This window comes from Merops nubicus, unplaced genomic scaffold, assembly GCF_000691845.1.
Source record: "Merops nubicus isolate BGI_N331 unplaced genomic scaffold, ASM69184v1 scaffold15537, whole genome shotgun sequence".
NCBI lineage: Eukaryota > Metazoa > Chordata > Aves > Coraciiformes > Meropidae > Merops > Merops nubicus.
Genome location: NW_008622446.1, coordinates 1 through 12,088, shown reverse-complemented (window position 1 = coordinate 12,088; position 12,088 = coordinate 1). Strand labels below are relative to the sequence as shown.

The window sequence follows — 12,088 nt, the reverse complement described above, 5'->3', positions numbered from 1 at the left end:
CTTTCCCTTTTCAACCCTTTTTCTCCTTTTCCCCTTCACCATATTCCCACGTATGTAAACAATTAAAAACCAAACCAATACCAAAACCCAACAAAAACCCCCAAACCGATACAAAAGCGGGAAATGCATGTGTGGCCATGCCTCACAAAATAGGTCGGATAATTGAAGGGAGTCCCGCCGACCGCTGTGGCAAGCTGAAAGTAGGCGATCGGATCTTGGCCGTCAATGGGTGCTCCATCACCAACAAGTCGCATTCAGACATCGTCAACCTCATTAAGGAAGCGGGAAACACCGTCACCCTGCGCATCATTCCAGGAGATGGTAAAGTATCTCTTTCCTGCTGTCTTACCTCACCCTCTCCTTGGTTTTGTTCCGGGGGATTTTGCGTCAGCCGAAGCCGTGAAGGCGTGGAGGACTCGACTCCACTCCAGCTCAGGGTATTAGTGGTGCAGGAGGTGGTGAGGCTTACATAGCTTTATTTTTCATTTCTTTCTTTAGAAATGGGAGTTCTGATTTTAAACAGGGAGCTGCTGATTCTACATTGAAATAAAAATATTCCATTCTCTCATGTTCCTCCATGTATCTCCTTAAAATTATCTTCTGTAAATTTGATGTATACCTCAGTACACTTTGATTTGATTCTTAAGTTAATAATGCAGCTTTAGAATATTTGGGAATCACATATTAACATGTGGTATTCCTGAAGCTCTGTATATACACAAGCAGGCTATAGCGTAAGGAGATCACAGAAAGGGATAAACATTTAGTCATGTTTTAAGCTGTTGAAAGGAAGATTTGTTTTTATTCTGGCTAAGTTGCTTTGGGAGCGAGCACAGTGGCTTTTGAAATGACTTTGTTAAACAGTGATGGCTCTGGAGCTGCTGCGTGCTTGCAGCTGATTGTTTTAAGAGTTACCCTAGACAGAATCTCACTGTTTCAGATTAGAGGGAACATGCAGGATCCCTTAAAATATGCTGACACTTGCTACTGGTTTCAGAGCACTGAACTGTTTAATAGAAATAAGGATTTGTGTCATATATGTGATGTTAAATTGATCTCTAGTTGTAATACCAAATAGGAGCAGAACAGAAACATCTGTAAAATGTCTGTAGGAGAACTAAAATTGCTGTGGTTCTAAATTCTGAGTATTTTATTTGTTCATTGTCCTGCTCTGCAAAGGACAGGTTCATAGTAAAACCTCATTAGGCAGATATCTTTTTAATCTGAATCCACGGCTGCAAGAGTTGATGGCTCAGATGCAGTGCTAGTGAGCACTTCTTAGAGTTGCACAGGGTATTCTTTACACCAAGGTAAATATAGAGAAAATGTGATGAGTTTTGAAAGAAAGGTTGAGAAGGTATGGCTGAATTGAAACTAGTACCTGTAAAGTACAATGAAGAAGGTACATGATGTGGTTTCCAGTGAGAAGCATCCAGTAGTTACTAACTCTTGTACTTTCTAATCTGAAAAATGGATTTGATTACCCCACAGAGCATGGCTGTGCTGTTTAATTATAGAATAAAAATAGGCCAGGATGAGAAATGATCTAGTCACAAATTATTTCTGTTCAAGATGGTATGTTTTGTATAAAGGTTTTATTTGGCTACTGTCCAGTGGCTACCAGGTCAAATGGTGTATGATCCTTTGCTGCTTCCAGCAAGTTGAGTGTTCATGAATAATAAAATGGTTGTGAATCAGGCTAATGTCTGAGCTGGCCTGTGTGTGCCAGTTTTAGAAGGTAAACTGGGAGAAAAAGGGAAGAATTGTTCATTACCTGTATTTGGGTATTTGATCAAAATGAAGGAAGCCAAATCTTTGAATAAATAAATATATATATATATATTTAAGGCTGAAATACCTAAGAAATGCATCACTTTTGAATGATTTAAGAATTTTTTAAGACGAATATAGCCTCCTGACATGAGCCTTGTTCACGCAAATAGATGTACGAAATACCATGTTAAATTAGAAGGTTAGGTTAGAAGGGAAACCTGTACCTGGGGCTCACATCACGTATTCCTAGAGAAGGTGGAAAGCTGTAATTTAAGGAAGGAATCAACTCCTCTCTCCCATAGCAATGCAGGCTTCCAGCCTTTATTTACTGCCCCTTTGAAACTTCAAGTCAGATTGCCAACTTGCCATGGTATTACCTGCAGTTAATTTCCAAAAACCAGTAAGACCAAACACTTTCAAAATCAGAGAGTTTTTTTGTAAACCCCATGAGATTTAAGAAATTGGTCTCAATGTTGTTTTCTTTTTGTTGTCTTTGGGTGCTTTTGGTGATTTGTTGTTGTCTTTTTGTTGACTTTTGGGTGCTTTTCGGTAAATATAAATGGTCTAACAGTGTATTTAAGGGGGGGATGAGAAAGCATAAATCAGAAGTTGTACTTCTTAGATAAACATGAAACTAAGGCTCATCCTAAGACTCACGATAAACTCACACTGCTAATCTCTTCTAACATTATTAAAAACACCAGGGGGTTTTGCTTTGTAGTGAATCTTGCACGAACTCATTGCCACAGACCACTGCAGGAGCATATCTGCAATGAGATTACGATGCTTTAACGTGCTACCAGTTGATGCAAGGATATAGAGAGCTGAAAAATGACAAGCTGAGATTGGGTATTTAATTGGTGCCTGAGTGTTCTAGGGCAGAACAGGGCAAGGAATGGATGAAACATGTAGGATTTAGAAAGTTCAATTGTAATTCTACCAGAGATAATTTTTGCTGTATTTGTGTTCTGTTCCAGTTTTGCATGGTGGCTGGCACACGTCCTGAACCAGTGGCTAAATCTTAGCAAAATTATGCAGAACTCCTGGCTCGTGGGATAGGGTGGGCTAAAGATAGATGCAGTACAGTGGTGTGAAGATACATCTGTACCAAAGATGTGGTGTTGCTTTACTTGGTATTCTTAGTGTGACCTACTAAAGGGTAGGGATCTTGGATTCTCTTTGAAGCCCATCTTCATCTGATCTCCAAATATTTGTGGAGGAGTTCAGAGGCTTTTGTTCTGAATACAGAACACTTAGCTATGTTTTGGGGCCTTCTTACATTGGACACCTATTTTAGAATCAAAGCATCTTTACAAAATACACAGAATTATTTCTTAAAATCCAACAGTGTAATCACACATAGAGGACATCACCTGCTTGCACAAGCCTGTGGCACATCCTCACAAGGATGTACCTTGTGACCCTCACAAGGGTACGTTTTGGTCATGCCTACCCTGAGAGGTGGAGGCAGACCCGGGAACCCCTCTTGCTCTCTGAGCCACTGGGCATGAGCCAGCTCTGGTCTGGAAGATGTTAAGGCTCCATATGCTGAAGGTTTGGGCATGTTAACTTGGGCACAGAGCTGCAGGCAGAGCTGTGCTCTCTTTACACCCATCTGTTTAAATGATTCTTTTTTTTTTTTCTTTTTCTGAGTTTCCCTTGACATGCACTAGCTACAGACAAGAAAAGAAAAACCTTCACCTCACCTAGATTTCTCCACAATTAAAATAAATCCATGAAATAAAATATGTCCCCAGGACCAAGTAAGCCCATGACCACCACCTCTCCCTAATTCAGGCAAAACCCCTCCCATTTCTGCAATTTTCTATTGCAGCTGGACTCTGTTTAATAATGGCAGATTTCTCTATAGTCAAATAAATTAATGGATGCCTGGAGCTTAAGAGGTGAACAAGAGTAAGGTAGAAGACCTCATAACTTTATGTTGGAGAGCCAGATGTTTCCACATGGATTTCATTGCTGTTGTCTCAAGGTGGCTTCTTTTAAGTGAGATTGGAACTGGAGAAGTTCAGTCAGGGAACAAGGCACATCATTTTAACCAGTGATTGTGTATTCATTTTAGATTTTGACCTTGAAAAGTGGTTCATGGCCAGTTATTTTGTAGTTCCTTGCAGTCTGTGGTTCTTTCCGAGATGGAATGGGTATAGGCACAACGTGGGGGTCTTCTGTTTGCAGAACTGTTCCATAAAGCACTGAGTACCTGCTACTGCAGTGACTTTAGCTGGAAATGCCATGTCTCAGGAATGGGTGTTTCTATTGGCTATGCCCATCAGTCTCCATATGTAACTGTCCAACCTTTTGAGTGGTTAAGCATGTACCACCATCTCTTCCTCTGAACTGAAACTCCTGTGTGAGGGGAAAGGTGTTTTCAGGAACTGCAGACTTTCAGAGCAGTTAAAAATTTGAAACTCTTCAGTGTTAGTGCCAGTTCAGGGTTGATACAATATGCATTTTGGGAAAATGTACTGACCTTAATATGCAAGGGTTCCAGGTTTCCTCCAAACCTGTTTCCAGTATTTGGCTAATGACATTGACATGACCTTAATTTTAGGCAAAATTTTGTTCTGAGTTAACCCTGGTCTTAATGAAGGCTATGATAAAGCTCCAAAATGACAAGGGGACCATTTTACCATGCCACACTGTAAGGGACACCCAGATAGTGACTTTTCAGTTATATCTACAGGAACTCCTTTCCCAGTTTTGTGAAGCAGGAGAGAGAACCGTAGAAAAATATGGCATTTACACAAGCTGATCTTGGGCTGAGAGCCCTTTACCATGGGATAAACTTAGTTTTGAAGTTAATCCTGCTCTCTGTATTCTCTTGGTGAGCCCTTTTGTAACTGGTACCCAGAGCTGCTGATGCATTTAGTACAGGGGGTTCCACGTCCCTACCTGCAGCTTTAAGTGCTCAGGCAGCAGTGGATTTTCTTTCAAAGATGGATTTCAGTAAGTTTGGGTTTTAGCCACATTCAAGATCACCTTGTGAGGTATTAGAAAAAAGCCACATCTCAATCCTTCTGAAGATTGCAGTTTCTGATGGAGGAAGCACTGATAAGCTTATAATCCATGGAATAGTTATTGCCACTATAAAATTAATCCAGCCAACCTACCATATATGGAGACTTTAATGATTGGAATTCATGTCGTTAAACAACAGAAAACATTCTTCAGCCCTTCCTCTACATAGCAGTCTTTGATCTGAGTGTTTCTAATCCAGATTTCTTTTTTTTTTATTTTCCACTTAGCTTAGACTTTATGCTCTTAATTTTTGGATTTAAGTAATTTGAACAAATCTGAAGTTCCTTAAAAAAAACATAATGGTGAAATGTCTTTACTAAACTTTTTTTCTTTCAGTGACTAGCCAATGGTCTTCCCTCATAATGAAAAAAAATTTATTTTGCAGAATCCTCCAATGCTACTTTATTGACCAATGCAGAAAAAATTGCTACAATTACAACCACTCATACTCCTCAGCAAATACCCCAGGAGACCAGGTCAGATTGTTTTCTTTGAGCATGTTGCCATGCTCTCTCATAGGTTACTTCTTGATCATCTTCACATCCCGTGAGCTGTATTTCTCCTCTCTCCCTCTTTCTCTTACTCGTTACAGCAGGAGCAACACCAAACCAAAGCAGGAATCCCAGTTTGATTTCAAAGCACCCCAAGCAGCACAGGTAAGGAATACCTTTCTAATTGTTTTGTTTACCACAGACGGTTTCCAATCTGCTTGAGATCTGTATTCAAATATTTCCCTTGAAAATTCCCACTGAGAAGCTGTTCTCCCTCATTCTGTTTGCTGAAGAAAGAGGAATTTGCTGATCAGTTTCTTAATATGTGTTGCTGTTGTTTCAGCTGAGAAACATTTCCAACACATTCTCATCAAGACTTAAAGGGAGGTAAAAAAGGAAAAAAAACAAAGCTAACATTTTTACAACTAATAATTTATGTGTCTGTTTAATGAATTATATATTTTGAGGGGCCTCTCCAGAAAGTACTGTTGTGTGGAAGTGATAAATTCAGAGGACAAACAAGAGGAAAATTTGAAGGGGCAATAGCTGGAGTGTTCCAGCTTTCACAGATGGCATCTTGTTAGAGACATTATTGATCTCACTGTTAACTTTCATTGCCACTGGCCATCCCAGAAGTAACCTCTTCCATTAGGGACTTGAAAACATGCCTGCACTAACAGATTGTGTGAAAAACAATCCACATGCTTCTGAGCTTATAGCAAAGGAGTAATTGGGGTGGTAACAAGAAGGAAAAGCCAGCACCATGGCACAGACTTACCCCAGGTATCATTAGAGATTTAAGTAAAGCCTGGCACTGGAGGTGAGGTTGCCCTAGCCTTGCTTTGCAGCTGGTAGAATGCTAACCACCCTCCAGAGATCTGCCTTTCTGCCCTAGGCATGGGAGTTGCTGTGTAACAGAGGCACCTAAAAAGGCATGGGACGTGGCCAAGCCCATTTGTTCAAACGACCCTTTGCAGACCACCACTGGAACTTCCAAATTGCACAGTGGGATCTGAGGAAGCAGGAAATCCCAGCCTGTGTGTGACAACTCAACTGAATTTCTTTAATAGTCTTTATTGGTTGAATAATTTCAAAATGAGGGTCGAGCAGTGTTTAACTTTCTGCTCAACTGTGCATATGTTGTCTTCCCTCCAGCAGGACCAAGATTTTTACACTGTTGAGCTGGAAAGAGGAGCCAAAGGGTTTGGCTTCAGCCTGCGAGGTGGCCGGGAGTATAACATGGATCTGTACGTGCTGCGGCTAGCTGAGGATGGTCCAGCTGAGAGATGTGGGAAGATGAGGGTATGTGCAAAGAGATTTTAAAAACAAACACTTTCCCTTGCATTAAGCTGATTTCTCTGCCTTAAAGGCATGTCTTCTGCTGTGTGTGGAAAACAAGATGTTAACCTAAAGGAGCAGTGGTTCCCGTTTACTTCTGTCAATGGCTCCTGTCACTCTGTGTACACAGTCTATAGCAGCGTGTGTGCACTGGGAGACTTCACCCCCTTGTTCCAAACCCTGGTTTCCAAATTCTAATACATAATCTGACATTTAAAGCCTGACAGAGGTAGACAAGCAGTGAAAATGTAATAGCCACAATCTTTGTCAGGTCGTTTAAAGCTGCAGCCGTGAATAGAGTATCAGGGAGTCCCACCTGATCCTCTCCTCTGCTAGAGGGGAGAGAGCATCTACATTGACCTGTGAGTTATGAAATTATAATGTGGATTTTGATTAGTATTAACTGTAAACTTCAGATATCAGCTAAATCATAAAACAGTAGCCTTATATAACAAGGCATATGTTATAAAGTGCCTACAGAAAAATTAAATTACCAAGTTTCACATACTCCTTAGTTAGAGAATGCATTATAACTTTACTGCATATGTCTTTTTCTTCTCCAGATATATCATGTGAAGGACATTTTAAAAATTCTTTTGCTAGGGGTAGATTTATAGGTCCAAATTTTTTGCTGATGAAAATAAGTCGGTACTGCCTTGTGGAAGTCAATGCTTTGACAAGCTGCCCCAAGCCCTGTTTCCCTATCCTGATAAATGATTATATTTACAAAAGCAGCTTTGCTGCTTCATGGTAGGCATCTATATTCAAGTGAAAAAAGCTATTTGAACATCCCAGTTACAGCAGACTGTAAAACAAACAACCGCTTTGACTGAAGTGTTTACAAATAATCAACATAAAAAAAAAACACCAATTAGCTAACAGCAATTAAATATTTTAGTACCTCAAGCTTTTCCTTCTGTCTTCATGGCCCATGCACACTGATTTTTGTGGACTGGAAGGATTTGGCATCACCTGCTGCATAGTTGTTGCTCTGGCTTTGCTGTGGCTGTTGTATTGTGGTGTGCTGATGGTGACCTTTGTGGGGGCTTGTATCTAATGTTAGACTGTTCTTTTATTACATTGGCAGATTGGTGATGAAATCTTAGAGATCAACGGAGAAACTACCAAAAACATGAAGCATGCTCGGGCCATTGAACTGATTAAAAACGGTGGCCGCAGGGTCCGCCTGTTTCTGAAACGTGGAGATGGCTCTGTCCCAGAATATGGTGGGTCAAACTATGAAAACATTCCTTTCTTCCCTGGCATCACTCCATGAATGATTTGTCTCAAGATCTGAAGCGGGAATTCTTTTTTATTTTCCTTTCTCACCAGTGTCTTACCAACCTTTGCAACATATGGTTAATTGCCTCGCTTGTGCTGAATTTTCTACACATTTCATCCTTTGCTTGCTTCCATGGACTTGGGGCGCAGTGTAAGGCAAGATCATCATAGCAGTATTTTTGGTGATCAGAGAGGAAAACAAAACAAAACAAACCTTATTGTCTTGTCCAGCCAAACAAGGAATGTCATTGAACTGTGCCAAACTGTTTCTCAGCGGCTGAATTGCTGTTTTAAATAGGCTTCTACTTCTGATCAATGCAAAAACTGGGATCCTGAGGTGTTATTCTGAAGCAGTAATTTTTTTTGTTAGGTTTTTCTCTTAGTTCCTTTCTGTATTCATAGACATGAATACCAAGATGGCTTATGAGATTTTTGCCTTCCCTTAATATTTATGTAAATATTTATAAAGTTATTTAAGAAAAAGAAGAAGAAGAAGAAAAAAAAAAAAAGCTTTACTGCAAAAATATATTGATTTGGCCTCCTGAGCCCTTTTCTCTCCCCCCTTCAACTGTCTACTGGTTTTAACTAGTTAATTTGTGAGGTCTGAAAAGGTGAGGAGGTTATGAAAAGGTGCTCTTGTCTCTGTCTTGGGGGAAACATTCAGTCCTTGTTTCTTACTAAGAGTTGCATTAGATTTCCTTTTCTTCCCCCGGAGGTTGGATTGCTGGGTGGCTTAACTTAGCACACTATTTAATATTATAATTATGTCTTATTTATTTGAGATAATTGTCAAATATTGTGCCCTCGATGGAGGGCTACTCCCAACCAAAGGTCTTTTGAGGTTTCTATAGAAACTGATGATTGAAGGGATGTCCTTTATACTTTTCTCCCCGTATTTGGGTTATTTCTGTGTGAGTCAGTTCTGTGTTTATCATTCACTCCATGTCCTGAAACCAGAAACAAAACCCTTCTGCACAATTTATGAACTAGATTTTCTTTTCATTTACTGTACCGCGTTTGAGAGTTTCTGCTCACTCTGCTCATTATTCAACCTAAAATGACCAATTCAGAGTATAACCAACAAACAATTGAAGTGTTTAACAATATGAAAGAGAAGTTGTGGGTTTACACTTCTGTAATATAAATAGCACACCAGAAGGTTCAATGATGGCACTGAAATTCTGTAATGTTCTTTCTACTTTTGTCTTTTCCTATACTCCTTTGGATGTACAGTACTGTATCATATGCTAGACTGCATTAATACCCTGTAAATTAAGTGCTTCACTTCTCAAAGCATATGTCTGTTGCACTGAGGATGGAAATCCACCACCAGTTTTCTTTTGGCTAATGCAAAACCACTAAACAATCACTCTCTAAGCAAGGATTTAATATACAGGGGTTGCACTACTGTAAAGATTATCCTTGTAACATTTGGGACTCCTTCCTCTCTTCGTTCTGTTCGCTGCAGTCGCAAATGGTTCCTCTAATAATGTTAAGTTCCAATATTTTTCTGACTCGATTGGAACGTGCTTCTCTATGAGGCTGTATATTTTTGTAATGAGTTTTGTACTTATTTTTAATGTTGTGGTCTCTGGTGGACTTTATTTTTCGTTGTTGTTTGATTGTTAATGTTTTTTCTATGACATTCTGTGTCGCTGTTCCAGCTGTCTTTTAGAATGGATGCTCTCGTTGTCTGGGTTATTGAATCACCTCTTAGATGTCTCTTTATGTCACGATAATAACAACTTGCTGTCTTTGCAGCCTTATATTTGGGTGAAGCCTAGACAATCTGACTGGAAAAAATAAACTTTCTTTATTCTAAGATAAGATATGAAGATTTTTCTTTCTTTCATCTTTATTATAGGGAATCTAAATTTTCTACTTTTCTCTTTCTCTTTCTCTTACTTTTCTTGGTGCTGGGCTCTTCCTTCCTCAGCGATGATACCTCCTAATATCGCTGCATGTATGAGAAATGACAAGCTCGGGGAGTCTTGCTTCTACCTTATGGGCCATAATCAAACTACGGTTTGTAGCTAAAATCAATATTAGGTGTTTGTGCTGTGGCCTAATTCCCTCACATTGCTTTCCGCTTCGCTATATTTTATATGTACAGCAATCCATTCTGAGCACCCTGTGTCCCCTGAATTCTAAGTACACCACAGGACACGTTTAAACCTCGCTCGTACCTTGTGCGGTAGCCAAGTTGCTACAAGCCACGTGCTTACAGCTATGGAAATGTGGTCCCCAAGCTGCTGCCTTGAAAAAGCTGATAAGCAAAAATGCACACATGTGAGTCACAACAAGGGTTTCGCCTGGACGTCACAAAAACCATGGCCCATGCACACACCAACCCTCCCAAGCTAGGGAGTGGAAATGCCCTCAAGTGGGAGACGCTTGGCATGATGGCAGGAAGAATGAGCACGAGGAGTATTTGGCTTGGGGGAGGGAAGGCAAAAAGGAGAAAACCAGAAAAAAAAAAAAATCTGTCCCTGCAAGTGTTTGTGAGGGTTTTCAGTTGTTGTCATCAGGGCAGTCCACCTCTTGGTGGATGTCTCGGTACGAGCATCTCAGGAAGCCTGCAGGAAGCGTGGCTAATGCCAGCCGAGCTGCCATGCAGGAGCTACTTTTAAAAAAGAATGCAGTAAGCAAAGAAAACACTCGTGTTAAGTCAGTGCAGCTACTTTAATGTTTGCTATGTCTTTAATGAATCATTCATAAACATCCGTTATAAATGGTGTTGAGTAATTATAGCTTAGCTACAGCGCGGGGTTGGTTTTTAGTTTGGGGGTTAATTTATTTCTTCTGTTTTGCAGTTTGTCTCACAGAGGCAGCTCAGCTGTATGTTACCTGAAATACTACGTTAAGAATAATGAGTTGGAGATTAGGTTTTAATCAAAGCCATCCTACATATTACAATATCTTTCCATTGCTTTGATATGAAAAAGTCATAACTTCTGTCATCGTTGTTCAAATCATTGTGGCAAAACCAAAATCTACTCTAGGACTTTTCGTAACATGGTACTAAGTGAGATTAAGTAATGTCTTAAACGAAATGGAAATTACACGATTACAGTCCTATTCTCACACCTTCCAAATGTTATTTTACAAGGTGAAAACTTAATAATCAATTCTATTTTCTGTACATTTTCTGCTATTTGAAATAAGGCCTCCCACACCTGGAAGGCAGTTCTTTCAAAAGACTTATAAGAAAAAAAAAAAATCATTTCCTAAAGGCCCTTTTTATTGGAAAATTTAAAAAAAGAAAAAAAAAGAAAAAAACCTACCAAAACAGCCAACAACCCAAACTACAATATTATTTCCACAACCCCCCTCACTGGAAAGAAAGTAGTGTAACTGAAATATTATGAATTGGGCTTGGGGAAAACATAAAATACCCCATGACCAGAAGAGCACAAAGATGCTATCGGCTCGGACCAAAACACAGCTAACGAACAGAGCAGCACCAGTACTAACCTGTAACTCTCGTTGTTGACGGTTAAATTAACCAAAGCTTCGGTTAGCTTTCACTGACTGCTTTAACACTTGTTTGTTTTTGTCACTAATGAAGTCTGAGGAGTGATAAGTGGTGTCACGGCGCCGCGGAAGCCATCGGTACCAAACGCTTTGCTGTTATTTTCTTTCAGCCCCCAGCAGTGACAGGAACAGTCCCGCCACAGGTTCACAAAATGTATCGGAAATGAAACCCGTGCCATCCGACCGACGGCAGCACCCATCATCGGAGTCCAGTTATCCACCAGACCTTCACAAATCATCACAACATGGGGACAAGCGGACTTACGTTAGAGACCTGAAAGGCAGCAGAGAGTTTAGCAGACATCCCAACGAACACCACACTTGGAATGGGACTTCTAAAACCAACGACCACGTGCCAGGCAGGAGGACAGAGAGGTCGCCGGAGAAGAGGCACGAGAGGCAGCCGGAGAGGGCGGTGGTGAACGGGCAGAAGAGGAGGTCTCCCGAAAAGCGGCGGGAAGGGACGAGGAGCGCTGACAACACCCTGGAGAGGCGGGAGCGACACGAGAGGAGGAGAGACCTCTCTCCCGAGCGGCGCAGGGAGCGGTCGCCCAGCCGGCGCCGGCGGTCGCTGGAGAGACTCACGGAGCCGAGGAGGTCCCCCGACAAGAGAAGAGAGAACTCCCTCGACCGGC

The 12,088-nt window shown here is 40.8% G+C and overlaps 1 protein-coding gene across 1 annotated transcript in view; it reads left to right on the top strand.

The window, feature by feature from the left end:
* MAGI1 (membrane associated guanylate kinase, WW and PDZ domain containing 1) overlaps positions 1-12,059 on the top strand; it is a 75,507-nt gene extending 63,448 nt beyond the window's left edge. Inside the window, 7 exon segments of the mRNA XM_008944793.1 lie at positions 118-321; positions 5,195-5,285; positions 5,405-5,465; positions 6,459-6,602; positions 7,726-7,864; positions 9,856-9,944; positions 11,564-12,059. Of these exon segments, the coding sequence (XP_008943041.1) occupies positions 118-321; positions 5,195-5,285; positions 5,405-5,465; positions 6,459-6,602; positions 7,726-7,864; positions 9,856-9,944; positions 11,564-11,620 (785 nt within the window). The 3' untranslated portion in view covers positions 11,621-12,059.
* The last annotated feature ends 29 nt before the right edge of the window (positions 12,060-12,088 follow it).